The sequence below is a fragment of the Vicia villosa genome, unplaced genomic scaffold (assembly GCF_029867415.1).
Source record: "Vicia villosa cultivar HV-30 ecotype Madison, WI unplaced genomic scaffold, Vvil1.0 ctg.001462F_1_1, whole genome shotgun sequence".
NCBI classification, from domain to species: domain Eukaryota; kingdom Viridiplantae; phylum Streptophyta; class Magnoliopsida; order Fabales; family Fabaceae; genus Vicia; species Vicia villosa.
In genome coordinates this window covers 357,235-377,701 of record NW_026705624.1, presented here as the reverse complement: position 1 = coordinate 377,701, position 20,467 = coordinate 357,235, and the positions used below count along the sequence as shown (strand labels likewise).

At 35.3% G+C, this 20,467-nt stretch overlaps 2 protein-coding genes across 2 annotated transcripts; both read right to left on the bottom strand.

Annotated features, from left to right (window-relative positions):
• Positions 1-8,009: 8,009 nt before the first annotated feature.
• Positions 8,010-11,952, bottom strand: LOC131635280 (GDSL esterase/lipase At1g28600-like). Its single transcript, XM_058905892.1, has 3 exons — positions 11,690-11,952; positions 11,377-11,607; positions 8,010-8,251 (listed from the first exon to the last, which is right to left on the bottom strand). Exons 1-3 carry the CDS (start codon positions 11,916-11,918, stop codon positions 8,061-8,063), a joined length of 651 nt encoding a protein of 216 aa, XP_058761875.1. The 5' UTR covers positions 11,919-11,952; the 3' UTR covers positions 8,010-8,060.
• A 1,632-nt stretch (positions 11,953-13,584) lies between these two features.
• LOC131635274 (uncharacterized) lies at positions 13,585-19,926 on the bottom strand. Its single transcript, XM_058905888.1, has 3 exons — positions 19,435-19,926; positions 13,810-13,896; positions 13,585-13,605 (listed from the first exon to the last, which is right to left on the bottom strand). The coding sequence occupies exons 1-3, from the start codon at positions 19,924-19,926 to the stop codon at positions 13,585-13,587; spliced, it is 600 nt and encodes a 199-aa protein (XP_058761871.1).
• Positions 19,927-20,467: the final 541 nt, after the last annotated feature.

Sequence of the window (20,467 nt, the reverse complement as noted above, 5' to 3'; positions counted from 1 at the left end):
CGTGTTCTCTCTTTTATGTCCACAACATCATTTAAGTCTTTAACACTTCTCTGAAAGAAAAACTCCATCTTTATTTCTTTTACTTCTTCTCAAATGGCTTTTTCTTCTCCTCTCAAAACCTCTAAAAGCGATGATAGCAAACTGTTCAACATCAATGATGAAAAGGTTGTTAACTTTGAAGAGTTAATAGAACTAAGCAATGATTTCTAGAGAACTCTTACCGGTCAAAAAATGGGAAAACTATTTTGACATACTTTATGGACCAGTATTCCATAATCTGGTTAAAGATTTCTAGCTAATGCTTTTGTTCACTTCTTGGACGATGATAATCATGAGATAAGATATGTTGTCATGGGAACTCTTATTATCATCACTCCTTCACTTGTTGCTCAAGCTATTAATTATGAAGAAGATAGTGCTAATATTAAGATATACAAGATCGAAAATCCTTTTTTCACCCTTTTTCTTGGACAAATATTTGGAATCAGCGGAAATATTTCTAGTGCATCAAGTCTCAAACCTCTGCCCAAGCTATGTCACCAGCTGGTTGTCACGAACTTTCTACCAATGGAACTAGACTCTGACTAGCTGTCTTTGGATGACAAACAATTTTTGTACCTATGTGTATCAAAGGTGAAAGTTAATCTTCCTCTTACTATTTTTAACTATATGTATTCTTAAATCATGACCTCTTGCAAGGGCAAGTTTTTCTTCATTCCTTTTGGAAAAGTTCTCTCTGAATTGTCTCAACAAGAAGAGATAGTTAAAAAGGTTCAGAAGGCGGGTCTAACTATAGCTCTTGAAACTTTATAGGGCATGAAGTTTGTAGGTCTTGAGAGCATGGAGCGGAAAAGGAAGAGGAAGTTTGCTTTTGAAGTAGGACCTCTGGGATCTAGTTTTTCCCTTCTTGTCTCTAGTGTCTCCTCTCTAGGATTTGTTTTTTTTTTACATCTCTTGTACTACTTTTTCTTAATCAATGAAATTTTACTAGTTTTTCTACTTTAACTTTACTCTTTTTGATGGATGACAAATGGGGAGAAACAAATACAAGTTCTGAAGTTCTGAACTCCATAGACTTTGAAGTCTCACTCTCTTCAAATTTTGAAGATAAACTCCGAACTTTGATTTAGCTTCAAATATCCTTTTATATGAAGCCAGTGACTAGAAGAATGATTGCAAAAATATTCCTGAAAATTGAACAACTTTAAAAGCGGAAAAATCAAATGTTCCATAAAAGGACATATATGCTGATATCTTTTCCATCACCCTGAAATTCAAGAAATGATTTGTACTATCATACCGACGATATTTCCACTCATCCCATCCTCACACCTTGTTGCAAACGTGTTCATAACAGCTATGATTATTGAGGACATTCCTATTCCACCCTCCAACAGATCTATTCACCATCTATATAAAGAGGTCTTGGAAATTTGTAAATAAGAATGTGAAGTTTGAAAAGAAAGAAAATCATAAGCGTGAAAACAAGAGAAAATTAAAGAGGAAAAGCAAGAAATATCTTTGAGAGAGAAAACCTTCTTCACTAAACTTTGAACTTTTCATTGTATATTTTACAAAGTGTAAAGGTTTGTGTTTCATTATGTGTATAAGCTTTTTAAGAAGCAAATTTGTAAACACAAATCCTTGTTGTAATTCTGATTTAATTCCTTGAGAAACTAGGGTATAATCAGGATTCTCAAGAAGTCTTTGACAGGTTGTCATTGAGGTTTTAATCAAGTTTTTATTATTGGATTAAGTCCTTATCAAGAAGGAAAAATTACCTTGGCGGGTGGAATGGAGGTAACTTCGTTTACATCGAACCAGGATAAAATTTCTTGTGTCTTTATTCTTATCATAAGTTTTGTTGTTTATGATCTTAGGTGGAAAATAGTTTTAATCTTGAAACCCAATTCAAACCCTCCCCCTCCTTTATTGTGTTTCTTTGAACCTTCACTCTCAACTTTCCACGTGTTAAGCAATGATATCTATAAAAAACTAAATTTTTTAGGACCAAGTAATTCAGTTTCTAACTAGTATGAATGAGCAATTTTCGGTTGTAAAGAGTTGGATATTTTTTATGGAATCATTATCGTTCATAAATAAAGTTTATTATTTAGTTGCACAAGAAGAAAGCAATACTTCTCCTACACATGTACTTTATGGATTCAATATTCTAGAAATTTATTATGATGAAAATATGAGTTATGGTCTAGGTAGCGCTTTCAATAAAAAAAGGTGATGGCAAGAATAATTCAAGATATTGCACTCATTGTAATAGATATAGCCACACGATTGAGTTTTATATTAAAAACATGGTCATCCTTAAGTAAACAAATCTAAATAATATTCTAATGCATCTAGTAGTACTATACAAGATTCTCAAGTTAACTACAATGCTTGAAACAAGTAATCAAGATCCTATTGTTCTTGTTCTAACTCGGGATAAATGTGACTATTTTGTATGCATGTTTTAACAAGTATATTTGGTACCTTAAGCTAATCATAAATTAGTTCAAGCTCTAATCAACTCACCACACATACCTCTCATCATTTTGGTCTTTCAAAAATGGGAAAACTTCATGAGATATTCATTCTATCATTTTTAGCTTTGTAAGTGTTATGGATTTGTCAAAGGCCTAATCGACCAAAGCCCAATCTATCAAAAGTCCAATCTACTGAACCTAACATATAAAAACAATTTACACAATGAGAAGGTATAAAATCTTTGATCGCCAACTTCACTATACTCTTCTTGAATCTCGATTTGACTTGGGCATTGGATTTTTAACCATGTAGGTCCATTCTGCGTCGTTGTAAAGGAGATTAGAGCCACCATTTAAGACCAACATCATCATCATCTCTTCATTTCTACTTCCTTCGTGAAGTTGAAACAATAATTGATAATTCCTGAACGGAACAATGACACCGTCTGTGGGAAACAACTTTTGATTCCTACAATTTCCACGATTTCATATCTAGTTTCTAATTTTCCAGTTTGCGACCACCATAGATCATCGATTCAAAAGACAATCGGATCATAATTCCTCCATTTTCAACAAATCGATTATCATCTTTCAGTTAACTTTCGTCTTCACCATTCATAGCCTCTATAGATCTCAGAATAAAGGAACACTTAAAAGTGGACACTGAGATCCACCTTGGTCGATTTAGTTAATCACCATTTTCTATTATGGTTTATCGAATCTCAGATATCCGTTCTAACAAGAACTCCACCAAGGAGCAGAAGAAAGGATATTGGATCCAGGTTTGGGTTTGAGTTAACACATTTATGCGCTTCCGCTATGACTTAAACACACTTCGGGTCGAACTACGTATCTAATATAGACTTAACACATTTCTACAATTCTGATATGACTCAAATCATACCTCGTATTTGAGGCCTATTAAACGCACTTTTGCATAAATGACTCACCCCCTATAAACCTATCCAGTTCAAGGGCGTAGACAGTGGAGCCTGGAGACGCCCACCTCAACCCGAGCCAAGCCTCAAGGACGGGGATCCTACCCTTGGCTAGGGAATAGTCCATTGTGGCCTAGAGCTCAATTCAAAATACGATTACATGATCTCAACTTCAATTATCACAAGCATCGCCCAGAAAGCGCAAAAAAAAATCGCCAAGTGCGATATATATATATATACTCAAAGCAATACACTGTTACGAGTAAAACTAGATAAAGCGGGAAAATATAACAACTAAAAATGGTAGCCGACATCATTCAATGAATTGAGTTGCAAAAGAATAAATAAATTCCCAAGGGAATATATGTCGCTTCATCCATATCAAATGCAATGTTTTCTTTATAAAGCAAAGTTGTAAAGGCGTTCACGCCTATTACAAATATTCCACCACCGAGGATGAACACTAGTTGTCTGGCCTAAATTTTAAAGTGAATAAAGATTTTAAAGGATAAGCCTCGTAGTTACAATAATTCCTAAACGGCGGTAATATTGATAAAGAAAAGGTCAGCACAAGGCCTAAAAATCAAACCATGCTCATGACATTAAGGTTAATTATTCCATTAAATATTAAAATTATTATGCTCAAGGCACAAAAACTAGGAAAAAATTGCAAGAAATAAACAATACAAAGAAAAGGGAAAATCAAGCCAAAGCATTTGAAGTTGAGGCATCGGGACCACCTCCCTGATTCACCCCAGAAGCGGACTTGAATGGATCCAACACCTCAGTAGAAGTTATTGCATCTGGAAAAACTTTCTTGCATGCTCAAGAACTCGCACTCGGACCCTAAGAACGGCCAGCATAGTCTTCTGAAGGGAATCATGGAGCGCTTGCCTCATACCACTCACTTTCTTTAGGAGTAATTACACTCAAGATAGAGAGAGTATCGATTCGCCTCTTCTTCGCCTCAGTAGGGGACACCTCATCAGGGCTGAAACCTTCCTCATAGTCAAGCCCCTAAAACCATATTGCATTTCCTCCTTCGAGAAAGAGAACCCGGTAGGGTACAATAGGAGTAAGTAGACCTGCTAAAGTGAAATTTGGACTAATATTTAAATTTTAAAACCGGAAGAAGTGAGGAGACTCAATGAGGAGATAGAATAAAATTGAGTGAGCCATAGAGGAGATGGATTTCACCAATAAAAACCATCCCATTAAATCACCCCGATTGAGAGTGAATGGGTCAAACCACTAGTAACTGAAACTTGAAAGCTAAAATATTGTGAAAAACTTCCAAATATATAACTCATTATATTTATAAGCAGCATGAGCTAAAAGATCGAGACCAACCATAAACAGAGACTACAAGATCAACAACTATGTTTCCACTCATGGAAATGCGCTAAACTCAATGCGCTCAAGCACCCTATGAGTTCCACCACACCCTAGCTGGTCACGTCACCACATGTTCTAGGAATGGATGACGAACCGTTTAATCGATGGGACCGCATTAAATGTGCTTGTTCCTTATTAATTTTCAAAACTGATCCCAATTGTTTCAGTTCTATTTCACACCAGAGTACCACACAAAGGCCAATCAATGATACTTAACGCTTACCCCGACTCTTTCAGTGCCCCACTAAGCCTTGGGGGAAATTATCTTGGACCGACCAAAGGCCTAATCGACCAAAACCCAAACCATCAAACTCCTACTCTACTTGATCCAACATATAAAAGTAGTGCACACACTATGAGAACGTACAAAATCTCTTATATCCAATTTCACTATACTCATCTTAAATCTTGAACTAAGTTGGACGTAGGAGTGCTAACCATACAAGTACACCTCACTCCACCGTAAAGGGGATCGGAGCCACCTTTCAAGATCACCACTATCATCATCTCATTATTTGTGGTTCCTTCATGAAACTGAAAGCATCGTTTCTAACTCTCAATCCTTGGGGGAAATTAAAAAAAAATGATAGGTTGGCTAGGAATTATCTACACATCTTAAATATATGTATGGACCTCTTATATCAGTATAAACTACTAAAACATTATTGTCGTATGCTCTAAATCATGTTGTTTTTCTAATAAATAGAATTACATCACAAATACTTCAAAAAAATCTCCTTATACCCTCTTAATTAAAAAATAACCTAACCTAAATGATTTAAGAATTGTGGATCCTTGGTTTATGCATCTACCCTTCAATCACACCAAACAAAATTAGAAGGCGGAGCTAGAAAAGTTGTTTTCTTGAGCTACAAGGTAGTTTTCAAAGGATGTTTCCTATTTTACCTTCACTCTAAGGAGGTTTTCATATCTAGACGCGCATATATTCATAAGCATATAACCACATACTTAGGACATATTCAACCAGAAATTAAAACATATACCTAACACATAACTCATCTTATCCAATCACACATAACTCATATCAACCAATTACACAAATTCCTGGACATATACCACAAAATATCATACATGAACAACACTTTAATACTTATCAATCCTTATAAACACAAAATTCCAACATTTATCCTGAACCTACCATTATTGAACATGGTGATCATACACTTATCATTATTGATCTACCTGCTACAATTAAATAGTCCAACCATGACACAACTGGAAAATTAAATCCAATCCCTACCATTAAAAAATCAACAAGTAACAAACATCTTCCACCATATCTCAAAGACCACATCTCCAATTCATTTACGGATATACTATATCTACCATCCTCGAGTACTAATTATTCTCTTTCAAATTATACGTCTTATTCAAATTTGTCTCCTTCATACAATCAATTTGTCATGTCCATCAACCCACTTCATGAACCAATGAAATATGTTAAGGCAAACAAGTTTAAGTGTTGTAACCAAGCAATGTAAGCTAAGTTATCGGCTCTTAAAAGAACATGTACATGGGGATTTTTTGACTCACCACCCAACATTAAACCAATTGGTTGCACATTGATATACAAATCAAAGTTTATGTTGATGACTCAATAGAAATATTTGAATCATAATTAGTGGAAAAGAGCTAAAACCCTATTTAGGAGCTAGACTACTTTTACACATACTCACCAGTGGAAAAAATGACCAAAGTCAGACTTGTCATTGCTCTAACAGCCATCGATCATTTGTTCATCCATCTATTGGGTGTAAAAAAGTGTCTTTTTACATAGAGGATATGCAAGAAGATTTTTGCATGACCGTTCAACCAAGCATTGTTCCCTTTAAACTTAATAAAGAGTGTAATATCAACAAATCATTATATGGCCTTTAGCATGCTAGAAAAAATGTTATTAAAAGCTCACATCACTATTCCTTGTACTTAAATTTTGTCAAGCTAACTCTGACAATTCCTTGTCTTTTTACATAGAGGATTTTTGCATGACCATTCAACTAAGCATTGTTCCCTTTCATTTTTATTTTAGTTTATATTATAATATTATATTTGCATGAAATTCCTTGGGTGAGTTTGAAAACATCAAACTAGTTCTCCATCACATTTTCCAAATCAAGAATCTAGGCCAGTTGAAATATTTCTTAGGTCTCGAAGTGGCTCATTCTAAACAGGGAATCACTCCATGTTAAAGAAAACATTACCTATATTTGATATCAGGTGCAATATTACTTGGATCAAAACCAATAAAAACTCTTTCATAACCAACCAAAAAATTACTGAATAAAACAAGCCATGCATTTACATACATTTTTGCATATAGGTGCCTCATTGAAAGACTACTCTGACTAACAACCACAAGACCCAAACTCACATTCATAACACAATAGTTATGCTAATTACTTACAAATACCACCATAAAACATTACAAAGTTGACACTAGAACACTAAGATACCTATGATGATGTCCTTCTCGAGGCTTCTTTTTTCCAAGAGATTCACCACTACAAATGATTGGATTCCTAGGTTGTGCAGAAACAAGAAGGTCCATATTAGGACAATGTTTCTTCCTTTGCAAAGTCACTAATTTCATGGAACACAAATAAATAAATAATTGTTTCTAGATCATCATTTGAGGCTAATTATTGAGCTATTTCTGCATCAACTTGTGAAATACAATGGCTACTTTATCTCTTTTAAAATATCCAACTTTCTTGCTCCAAACCATAAATCCTTTATTGTTACAAACTCAACATCATTTGCATTACATCCAATCCCGTTTTAATGAAACAACAAAATTTTAGAGGTTGATTGCCATATTGTCTGAGAGAAATTGAAGGTTGGTGTGTTTAAACTTTTTATGTCCCTTCAAACGACCATCTAGCATATTTCTTCACAAAACCACTTCTAGTGCAACCATTCCATATTCTATTATCTAAGTTGGAGATGATCAACACTCATCCTCCAACTTGTGGGGGATATTTCATAATTTCAATAATAATTTGTACTTAGCCTCTGTTCATGTATTCATGAGTTATTTATAAGTATAATCACTAACTTGTTAGTTAAGTAGTTTGGAAGTTAAAGTTAGTTATGGTTATTGAGAGGCTATTCTTGTTTACTTAGGTTGCAACATAGTTAACATAAACACTATAACTTGTTACATAAGCTGCAATGTACATTCGTTTTAAATTAATGAAGAACTTAACTTTTCTCATATCCTTAATCATACAAGACAATAATAGCATTTGAAAAAGAAATATCTTACTTTGATTGATGAAACTATTGATTTTATTATATGTGGTATGTATTCTTTAACCTCTTCTATGCTCCTTCGTTTAAATAAGGGATAATTGAAGTCGTTGCCTCCAATCTCTCCCACAAGAAATAACGAGTTTTTAAGAACTTCATGGCAACCTACAAAATTGGAGTTCAATACAACAATTTAACTAAAGTAACTTAATTATTGAGTTGATTCATATTTTTCTGTTGATTGTTAAGATGATTTTGAACGCGTAAGCTAGCATAATTTTATTTTGATTCAAATAAATTTAGGCTTAGGTTTGTATATAATATCAAAGTTAAGAAGTTTAATAACATGGATGTAAAGTTTGACATTACCATAAGACAAAAATGTGTTTGGTTGTTTACTAGCAGCACATGCTCAAGATTTTCTCCTTGTTATTCCTATTGATGTACTAGGACAATATATTCCTCAATAGAGTATTGTAATATCATAGCCTTATGGTTCCCTTACTTCCTATTGATGAGGTTTTCCATGGTTTTTGCTAGGCTTGCTTAGATACATATGGGGAACACATGGTTTATTGTAGGGAGCTTCCAAGCTTCAAATACTAACATGACTTTGTTAGGGGTGTATTTTTTTATATATTTCAGCGGGTTGGAGTATCTCTGAAGAAAGAGGTGCATATGAATTTTTTGACTAACCAATAATAGTTGAGATCACCACTTGAGCCAACATGAGAAAGTATGTTTCAACAATAAACATGCTTTCATATCATTTTCCTTTGACACTTTTGATTTTCTAAAACTAAAGGAAATGGATATTTTATAGAGAGTTTGAAATCTCACGCATAACAATGTTGGGTCTCCTAGGCCAATGAATGTAGTTTTAAGAGTGTACTTGTTAAAAACTACAATTATAAACAATCCCTTATTGTGTAGGGTTATTTGAGGGTTTAGAATATATGGTTGTGTTTAAGGGTAGCTCTTGTACACTTGTGAGAAGCTTTGTATCTAGTTTTATCGTAAAAGATTAGAGTCCACTTTTCCTTCCCCCTATGGGGTATATATAGGGGATTCCTTCGGAGGGGATCAAAGGCTTAGAGGAGCAGTTCCTCTTCTTTTGGATGAAGGAAGTGGAATGGGAAGATTGAACTCTTGTTTTCCAATTAAGGAGAGGTAGTTATTACCCATCCATTGATGAATCTATGCACTCCACATATCCCTTTAGTTGAATTAGTACGGAGAGCGACTAGATTGGGGAGATTAAGCCTAAGCCCAATACGATGACTAGGTGTGGGTGCCTAGAGTAAGTATTTGTTTAGGAAGCCTACATCATACTCGTATGCTGATTCCCCAATATTGATGTAATTGCCTTGCCTTGTGTCCCTTGAAATAGTCCTCCTATAGGCTAATAAAATTACCATAGTCTACAATCCTTTAAGAACAAGGTCTTGAAAAGGGCAAAGTGATTAAAGAATACGGCTACAACCTCTACCATGGGGCCTTAAAAAGTTCTTCCACTAGGCGTCTGGTATGATTTTCTCAAATAGAATTTGGGTGACTCCCTCAAGCTAATCTTGGGGTGAGTCCCTCAATATTGAGGGGTCCCTTAAGCTAAGTTTGGATGAGTTCTTGAAGCCAATATTGGAGTGAGTCTTTCAAGCTAAGCTTAGAGCAAGTCTTTCAAGCATCACCGATAGTGGCAAGTGCATCATTAAATGATCTCAGTTATGGGGTTGGCTTTGGAAGGCAAAACAACTTAGGACCCTGCACACTTCAGAGACTTAGTGAGACTCAAGCAACTGTTGGTGTGCCTAAGGGAATTCATCATTACCTATTTGACCTAGCCTTTTGGATCTATAAAAGGACAATTTCTGTCATTTTCAAAACATATTATCACTCATTCTCTTCTTAGAGAAGAGCGACCATCTTCTCCAAACTTAAATTCTCATATCTGCTCGTCAAAATTTGGTGGATCAACTTCTTTACAAGGTCTATATAGATAGTGATTGATAATCGTGGAAGATTCATATACCACCTCATTGCAGTGTCCTTGAATGTGTTGAAGAATAGTTTTCACTCTAAAGAGTTTGAGGCTCTGATTATCCGTATCTGCATGTTAATGGATGAGGCATGCTCCTAGGGATCGCTTTTAACGTCGAATTTTACGAGTGAAGGCGGCTTGAAGCTTTCTACAGGGGGGCGAGAATCTCGTCAGAAAGAGGTTAGGGATCTAAAAAAATTATCTCCTCAGTGGGATTTGTCTCTTGTTGGTGCTGGTGGAAATTAAGGAAATTATCCTCCGAAGTCTAGTTGTGGGGATGTAAGTGGTCCATAGTGGCACAAATCTTTTCTATGGCCTCATGGTCACTGTTGGAGCTTTTGTTGGCTAACATCGTTGCTTGCCTATTCACCATATTGGAGTGGATTGAGGAGGCAGGCAATGAGTTGATCATCGATTACAAAGGTGGGCCATATCATTTTTACAAAGGACCCACAGTGGATGCAAATTGTATTTGCTAAAATGTACAATGATGGACAACCCCTTGTTGTATAAGGATGTCTGAAGGTTTAAGGTATTTGCCTATGTTTAGGAATAAATCATGTAGGGTTGTAAGATACTCTGTATTTGGTTTTGTAATGAGAGATTGGAGACCCTTTTTCACTTCCCTCTCTTGGGGTATATTTAGGGGATACCTTAGATCTGGATTAGAGGCCAAGAGAATTGATCCCTCTTTTTTCGGATGAAGGCATGTGGTATGAAGACATAACTCTTTCCTATTATCGTTAAGCGGCAGTTATTATCCCTTCCTTGACTGAATCTATGCACGCCATGCAGCCCCTCAATTGAATTTATAGGTAATGCGACTAGGATGAAGCACATGCCCAATACGACGACGAAGTTACACCTAGGGTAAGTATTTGCTTTGACAGCCTGCAACACACTCATTGGGCACTCGTCCAATTTTGATGTAATTATCTTGGGTTGGATTATGTCCATAGAAATATTCCTCTCAAAACCTAGTAGAATATTCAAAGAGGATTGGTTTTGCTATCAAAAAGAAATAATGATTCAACTTGTTATGTGTTTGCCTTTCATATAATAATCTTTATATCAGGTGGGAAATAAATCTTTAGATCGATTTAAGGAGCATTTCAAATACACTTATTTTAAATTAATTTTATCTTGTTTTAGAAATATCCCTAAGATGAATTAGAAAACAACTTTGTATAGCTCATATCCATAGGATCATATGTGTATTGAGAAATGATGAAAAATACAATGGAAAACTTACTTTCTGAAGAATTGCAAAGAGTAGAGAGAAGTTCCTTGAACCAATTCAACTGAATCGATAATGAATAACTGTGAGGATGATCATAAGCACCTCTCTCTTTAAAGAAACTATCGTCTAACGCTGTCGCTCCCACAACCGCAAAATTCGCTCCTTCCTTTGCTGAATTATTTTTCAATACACCATTCTTAATTTCCAAATACGGTTTCACCATTGGAATCCCCAATGACTCCGCTGCAAATGGAAACAATGGTTAACTATGCAACAGAAAGTGACACACACGTAAACAAGCATGCATGCATGCATGGATGCATACCTATGAAATCAATGATGAGGCGTCCATCGGAACAACGACCAGTTGGATGATGAAAGTAGGTTTGGCCGTAGGGAGGTGGGGAGCATATATTGGTAGAGGAGATCAGTTTCCTGTTGCCGGTGTCGGTGACGGAATCACCGAAGCTGAAGATGGAAGAATAAGAGGGACATGTCGCCATGACTAACGCTGTTGAAGCCATGATCATAAGAAATAGAAATAATAACTTCATTGTGCTTCTTCGTTGTTTAGAACCAGTTCCTATGAGAAATGTGAAAGAACGTTACCGTATACTTCATCTCTTCATTTCATTTGTATTATAATAAGCAAATGATTCATGGACATCCCTATTTTGTGCATAAACTAAACTCTCTATTAATACCCACTCATTCTCTCTCCTAAAGTAAAAACACACAGAATTAAAATAAAACAATGGCTCTCTCATTTTAAGGCTTGTAGGATGTTAAAGAGTATACTATTAAAAAAAGAGGTATGCTATGTCTACACTAGTTTCTTACACCACAACACTTTACACCGTATACACATGCACTTGTTCATGTGCTGCACACATATCAAAGTGGGAAAAAATGATTAAAAAAATGTTGAACATATATTTACCGTATAAATTACGGTGTAAGTGTACAAATAAGTGTACAAGTAGCATTTTTCTTAAAAAAAGGATGTTAAAGAGTATGGAAATAAAGAGTGTCTATGCATAAGAGTAATGTTATTCTTACACCATATTTATACACCAATACTTACACAAAACACTGTTCACCGTATATATACGGTGAACAGTGTTTTTTAAAATAAAATAATAATATTTATAAATTTTTTTAAAATTACGAGCAACATTGTTCATGTACGGACGTGCATTAACCAACTTCATTACAACATTAACCAAGTTTTTACACTACATTAACCAAGTTTAATGACTGCTAAAAAGTATTTTTAATACTTGAATGTTGGATTAGCCAACTTCATTACTGCATTACCCAAGTTTTTACACTGCATTAACCAAGTTTGTTGACTGTTAAAAATTATTTTTAATACCTGGATGTTGCATTAGCCAACTTCATTACTGCATTAACCAAGTTTTTACATTGCATTAACCAAATTTGAGTAATGCTATTCTTACACCCATGAACAGTACTTTACAGTAGTCACCAAATTAGGTTAATGCAGTGTAAAAACCTGATCAATGCAGTAATGAAGTTGGTTAATGCAATATCCAGGTATTAAAAATAAGGCTTAAACGCACTTTTGGTCCTTGTAAGTTAGCGAGTTTTTTATTTTCGTCCCTGTAAATTATTATTTTTTGTTAAAGTCCCTATATTTCACTTTCGCGTCTTTTGTATTTAATTCGGGTCTTTTGTATTTAATTATCTTTCGCCATTGATACCACGGAGACTGAAGTCTCTCAGGCTATCTGGCTTGAGATAATTAAATAGGGGCATCTGTCGCACCCTAATTGTTGCCACATATTTCGTCTGTATATAAGTCAGGTTCGACTTTATAACTCAAGCATGGCTCATTTTCATTATCTTTTATGTTAGTTTGTTTTTAATTATTAACCTTTTTCCTTCTATTTATTGTTACTATTTTTTTAAGAATATAAAAATTGTGTCTTTTTTCTCAATTTAATTTATATTTTATTTTGTTCATTTTTGTTTAGTGTTATTTTATTTCTTAGTATTATTCTAACCATTTTTATTATTTCTTCAAAAAAAAATTGTTTAATAATATAGAAATAGAGCTTAGATTTTTTTTGTTTGATACAAGGCCTAAATTACATGGTTGAATTGGGCCCAGTTTACATTTTTCTTTACAATAGAACAAAAAAAATTAAAAAAAAAATTGTCTTTCCTCTTTCTTTTCACGTTTTCTTTTTAAAAGCTTCATGCACCATCACCATCAACCTGCACAAATACAGCCACAATGGTCCAAGAATTTCACCTAGGTTCACACAAATACCTGCACCAAGAAGGTATAAAAAATAGTTCATGTTCAAATTTGATTCCATTTTTCCCCCAAACTCTTTCAATTCCTCTATAAAAGAAGAACAAAAACACAGCAAGGAAAAACGGAAAGAAAATCTCACAAAAAAAAAACAATACTCAAACTTTCTGCAGTGAGTTTTCTTTCAACTCATTCACTGCTGACACTCCCTCCTTCATACCCACAACCGTTGAACCCTCAAACATAACAACCTGCAAATTAACAACCGAAACACAGCATCCGAAACACAGCATCCGAAACTCATTATTTCCTTTCAACCTTATTCTGTCCTTCAACTAACACCCTCAAAACACTCAACTACAACAATAAACTCAGAACATCAACGACACACTTCCTACACAAACTAAAAATTCTTCATTCAACTCAGGAACTCATCTTCATCAAGACCTACAAAAATAAAACAAGTTCAGAGCACAATACTTCAACAAAATAGTAGCAACGCTCCAACAAAATCTCTGACGCAATACGCACAATAATGATTCCTCCATCAGCCTCGGCGGCGTTACAATCGCTTCCGACGAGAAAGAGCAAAAGCAATTTGTACTAGTGTGGACCTTCACCTCGTTAACGTACGAGTAGGTAATTCCTTATGATTTTTGTGATTCGTTTGCTATTGTGATTCTTCCTCGTGCTTGTTATACTCGAATCGATTTTCTATGCTTGAGCTTTAGATTGGTGTTGTTGTTGTTATGTTGTATGTTCAAGACTGAGTTTATTGGTTTGTGTTGAAAGAAGCAGAGGGTTAGAACCAAGAGATAAGAGCTTTGTCGTTGGAATACAAAGAAAGAAACCGAGAAATCGCGAGAGATGTAGAGGAGAGATTTGAGAAATCGTGAAAATTGTTTTGTTGTTGTTAATTGCGTGAGCAAGAAAAGCAGAGAGAGTGAGGTACGTTGAGAGATAAAGATTAGATGAGCGGCCATCTCATAGTTTTAGGCTATGTTTGGGAGTTTGGAGGGGAAGGGAGGGGAGGGTTTTGAAAAATAAGAAGAATTGGGTGAAAAGGATAAAAAGATTTTGGGTAGGAGGGTTTTGGAGGGTTTGAGTTTATTCATAACACCAAAAATCCCATAAAATGGGGGAACTCAAAAATTGTATTGAAGGAGGGTTTTGGAGGGTTTTGAAGGGCTTACATAAATTTTCCAAATATCTTTTAGGTTGTTATAGTATCCTAAAAATTGAAAATTTAGTAATGATAATGACTCTTTTATCATTCTAAACAAAATTATTTTTTTAAAAAATGTCATATATTTTTCTATATTTTTTTAAAATTTCATTTTTGGAAGCCTTCCCCTCCCCTCCCCTCCAAACTCCCAAACATAGCCTTAGGGTTTGTTGTTTTACATTAGTTCATTTTGGGCCTAACCAATCCTAGCCTACCCGTATTCCTCTTGTGCACCCTAATTCAATCCGCTGCACACCCCCCACCTGTGTTGTTTTAATTCTGTTTTGGGCCTGCTTATTTTGGCCCACCGTTTTTGTTTGGTACACCCTTTTAATGTTTTTTATCCCATTTATTTCTTTATTATCTCTTTTTTTTATGGTGTTTACTACTAGTTTAGGTTCTCTTTATTAATTCATTTAAAAATACAAAAATATTTTGCTCATATTAATAATTATATTTTAATTAGATCTTTATTTTCTCTTTAAATATTAAAGGGTTAAATGGCTTTCACCCCCCTACAATAGTAGCGAGATTCGGTTTACCCCCCTTTTAAAAAAAAATTGGATTACCCCCTGTAATATTTGGGCATCCCCCTAAACGTGTAAAAACCAGGGGGGAAAATAAAAAAAAAAAATATTTTACAGGGGGGTAATTTTCCCTCTTAGGGGGCAAAAGACTTACAATTTTAATATTATAGGGGGTAATATAATTTTTTTTAAAAGGGGGGTAAACCGAATCTCGCTACTATTGCAGAGGGTGAAAGCCATTTAACCCAATATTAAATAATACCAACAAAATTTATATTAGTCTTTCAATCTGAAATCAATAAATCTTGATTCAACGCCAAGTCGTCTCAATAAATTCCTCGATCCAACGTCGAGTTTCTACTTTCACAAAAATCTTTTTTTAACCATGCCGAAAGATCAAATTACAAGAGGTGAACACCTCTTGAATACCTCGATTCTTTTGGATCAAAACATTAAATCAACTTCTTTCTTAATCAAATCAAAGAGACTAAGTGACAAGAGGTGCACACTTCTTAAATATCTTTGGTCCTTTGAATCAAAACAAGAGGTCAAGTGACAAGAGGTGAACACCTCTTGAATACCTTGATCTTTTGAATTAAAACACATTAATCAAATCAAGAGATCTAGTGACAAGAGGTGAACACCTCTTGAATACCTTGATCTTTTGAATTAAAACATATTAATCAAATTAAGAGATCTAGTGACAAGAGGTGAACACCTCTTGAATACCTTGATCTTTTGAATTAAAACACATTAATCACATCAAGAGATCTAGTGACAATTGGTGAACACCTTTTGAATACCTTGATCTTTTGAATCAAAACACGTTAATTTAACAAGGACAACAAGTGACAATGGAACTCGCTCCTGTTGAATACTTTGCGTAAAGACGCGCTAGGTGAACACCTATGCTCAATCCTTTGCTAAACGTCCGCAAATATCATTTTCGTCGATTAGGACAACAAGTGACAATGAGACTCGCTCCTGTTGAATACCTTGGGTAAAGACGCGCTAGGTGCACACCTATGCTTAATCCTTTACTAAACGTCCTCAAATATCATTTTCGTCGATTAGGACAACAAGTGACAATGGGACTCGCTCCTGTTGAATACCTTGGGTAAAGACGCGCTATTTGAACACCTATGCTCAATCCTTTACTAAAAGTCCGTCCATATCCTCATTTACCAACTTGGATAACAAGTGACGATTGGACTCGCATCCTTTTGAATATCTTGGGTGAACAACGCGCTAGGTGTACACCTATGCTCATGTTCACTAAACATCCCTTTAAAAAACAATCTCAATTTCATTCAACCCTTTTTGCCTTATGGCCCTTTTCATATCAAAACCTCTTTTCATAAATGAGACACTTAGTCAATTTCATATGCGAACATACTTTCACATGTGAAGATCTAATATCTTCCACTCGAATGCGATGATGGCCAAAATCTCGTCTTACTCTTGATTTAGTCATCCATTCCTGTAGTGATCTCTTATCCATGTGCGCGTAGTATTGACTCTATTTGAAAGCGATCGAGTACCTCTCGCTAAAATCAACCAACAAACTTTTCGTGGTTCTTCGTCCGAACTACGATTGCTCTGACTTTCCCATTGCATGAGGGAATACGTAGGCACAAGATACAAACGTCTTGGCGAGTATAATAATAAAAAAAATCTTTTCTTTTCCTTCACAATAATAAAAAACCTAAAAATCCTTTCTTTTATCTTTTATCGATTACTAAGCTAAAGAACGCAGACATCACGCTAACACTCAAACACGAAATTAACTAAATGGGTCCCATCGAGTACGATGGAGGTGAGGGGTGCTAATACCTTCCCCTTGCTTAACCGACTCCCGAACCCTAGTTTGGTTACGATGACCATCTTATCCATTCCTTTTTCATTTGTGGGTTTTATCGATATTTTCCCTTTCCTTCTTGGAATAAATAAAGTTCGGTGGCGACTCTGTTTGTATTTCGAGCGCGCGATTACGTTCGAGTATTTTTTACCGTTACAATAGGGACTCAAACCAAAAAAAATAACTTACAAGGACGAAAATCAAAAACTCGCTAACTTACAGGGACCAAACGTGCATTTAAGCCTAAAAGTAATTTTTAGCAATCATCAAACTTGGTTAATGTTGTGTAAAAACTTGGTTAATGCATTAATGAAGTTGGTTAATGCACGTCCGTACATGAACAGTGTTTTTCCGTAATTTTAAAAATAAAAAATATTTTTTATAAATATTATTATTTTATTTTAAAAAACATTGTTTGCCGTATAAATACGGTGAACAGTGTTTGGTGTAAGTATTGGTGTATAAATATAGTGTAAGAATAGCATTACTCCATAAATAAAGAGTGACATTACAGAGCATTGGCAAACATATAATTATCATAAAGCGAAAATAACATTGAAATTTTTTACAACAAAATTAATAATAATAAATATATTTTATAACTAAATAAAATAATGATAAAAAGGTATCAAAATAAAAAGTATATTGTAATTACTAGGAGGAGTACAATAGTGTAGACCGTGCCGACGATGTATCTTACGAGAATTTTTTTGTTTATTGATAGGTGAAAATCGTGATCCTTTTTCTCCATTGTTGAATTGTGTACAAGTTTGACCACGTGTAACTTGATTTGATCCCAAAGAGAAAGTAGTGGGTGAGTCATCCCTTCAATGTAATATATGTGGTTATTCATTCAACTTTGACTAAGAAAGTTCTCTTAATTGTTGGAGCATGTCTAGTGAGTCATGTTTAACATGTCAATGGTCATGCCCCACCTTTGACATGTTACCAACCCCATCTTTTTTTTGTACTTTTAGTCTCACTTACGATATATTGGAATAATGGACCGAATTCGTTGATAATTGTTAAGTTTGGGTTATAACATAACGGTCCACAATCTCTCAAACATGAGGTTTGTATAAGGGGGAATATTTTAAGTAAGAATATAACGGTCTAAAGTCCCTCAAATACAACACCTCCAAAGGCAAAATGGTAAAGCAAGAGACAAGACGCTTCATAGTCTCTTAGGCGTAAGGCTTGATTGTGGGCGAAGTGTGTATGGGGGCGGGGATGATAGTCTAGAGTCCCTCAAGCGGAAGACCTGCAAGGAATGAAGTGTTTGAGGGAAGGAATAAGATAGTCTAGAATCCTCAAACAAGAGGCCTACAAATGGCGAAGTGTCTTAGAGCAGGGATATGATACTCCATAAACACAAGGCCTGCAAAGGGAGAATTGGTAGAAATATAGAGAAAAATGCTTAATAATTCGTCTCTAACCTAGTCTTTAAGTCATGTATATATATATATAGTCCATTAACCTAGTTAATTGCTCGTGATATCAGGGTTATAATCTCTGAGTGGTGTGTATGACCACTTTTGATTTTCGCATGATGTAGTTTAAAGAAACGCATCATTCTTTGAGGTAAACATCTCAACCACTCTCACCTGACCTCGTTCAACTAAGCAATATGGTGGACAACTTACCACCAAAGATGTAGCATGGAGAATTTTCCTTTAGGACTCGACGCCTATGTTCCACGTTTATATCTACCAGACTATGTTAATGAATTTTGGTTAGTTCTAATTTCTTTCCTTTATCAAACTTTATCAAAATATTTTTTTTGGAAAGCCAAAAGATAATATATTGCTGCTAGGCATAAGAGATGCCAGAAATTACAAGAACCTTATTACAGCAAATTGGGAACAAATCCGTACAAGAACATTCAGTACAACACCAACTATGTAGACAATCCCACACTCCTATTCACCATTCAAACTATGAGAAAAAGAAAATAACTTATATCTCATACAAAAAGAATGAGAACTCCTTAACTATATTATACCTACCCCATTACAAATAAAAACCAGTATTAGGCCCAGCAAAACTGAATTCTACCCGCGAGAGAATGATACGGCTATGCTGGCAACAAGCTGCAACTCAAATTCTACGCACTCCTCCAGCCCAAACATTCTTTCGGATTCGAAATCCATTGATTTACCGCGTAGCTAAAACCTCTGACCTTCAACTTTATCCAGCTCCAAGACAGTATCTGAATTGCTTCCACACCATTTCTGTTGCTTTGCTCCGAGGTTTTGAAAACCTTATCATTCCTCTGTTTCCAAATTGTCCATATGCATGCAAACCAAATGACCATTAATCTTTCTTTATTGACTCTCCCTCCACAACTCATTCCTGCAAACTGCATAAAATTCTGCACAGCGGAATTGTGAGAAACATACCAAAATCCTAGCCATCGGTACACCTCATTCCATACAACTATCGCTGCCGGACACTCGAAAAAAATGTGCGCAATGTTTTCCTCGCACGAGCAGCCATACGGACATAATACTTGAGATTGTGGTAAGATTCCCCTTTTAACTAAATTCTCTCTACTTGGAATTTTGTTTTGCCATATTCTCCAAATCAGCACCGACACTTTATGCGGAACAAGTTTGTTCCAAACATCCATCAGTTCCTTGTTTACTACCATTTGAATCACTCTCCTTTCCATGATCAGAGAATAAGCTTTTTTAACCGAGTCTTCATTCTTGTACCACCTCCACTTATCTTTAATACCATCCCTCAAAGAAATGCTATAAACCTTATTTCGAATTTCTTCCTCTTACCTAATGTTTTCACCTTCTAACAAACTCTCCCAACTCCCATTCCAAACCGATCCACCGCTTTCGCTCTTAATCGCCTCACTAATCGAAATCTCCTTCTCCGTAGATAACCTATATAAATCATGATATTCATCCTTAAGACTCTTCCCTTCCATCCACGGATCCTTCCAAAATGCAATTTTCGTTCCGTCCCCAATTTCTATAGACAAATTATTATCAAACCAATGTTTCCTAAAGCTACCAGCCTCCTTATCTAGCATCTGCAGGTCTCTCCACCATAATGAGATGAATTTATCCACCTTTGTCACCCCAAACTCACTCTCACCGTACTTACTCTTCAAGATTCTAGCCCACAACATGTCTTTCTCCGTATGTAACCTCCACTTCCACTTTCCTAATAGCGCTAAATTAAATGCCTTTATATTTTTA

Excerpts from the sequence above, each read along its gene's own strand:
- LOC131635280 (XM_058905892.1), bottom strand. The coding sequence starts at position 11,918 with ATGAAGTTATTATTTCTATTTCTTATGATCATGGCTTCAACAGCGTTA. Across the intron at positions 11,608-11,689 it reads CCTCATCATTGATTTCATAG|CGGAGTCATTGGGGATTCCA; the intron begins GTATGCATCCAT and ends TTCCATTTGCAG. Across the intron at positions 8,252-11,376 it reads TCTTTGCAATTCTTCAGAAA|GTTGCCATGAAGTTCTTAAA; the intron begins GTAAGTTTTCCA and ends CCAATTTTGTAG.
- LOC131635274 (XM_058905888.1), bottom strand. The coding sequence starts at position 19,926 with ATGGAAAGGAGAGTGATTCAAATGGTAGTAAACAAGGAACTGATGGAT. Across the intron at positions 13,897-19,434 it reads GGAGCTGGATAAAGTTGAAG|GTTGTTATGTTTGAGGGTTC; the intron begins GTCAGAGGTTTT and ends GTTAATTTGCAG. Across the intron at positions 13,606-13,809 it reads AAGAAAACTCACTGCAGAAA|GTTGATGGTGATGGTGCATG; the intron begins GTTTGAGTATTG and ends GTATTTGTGCAG.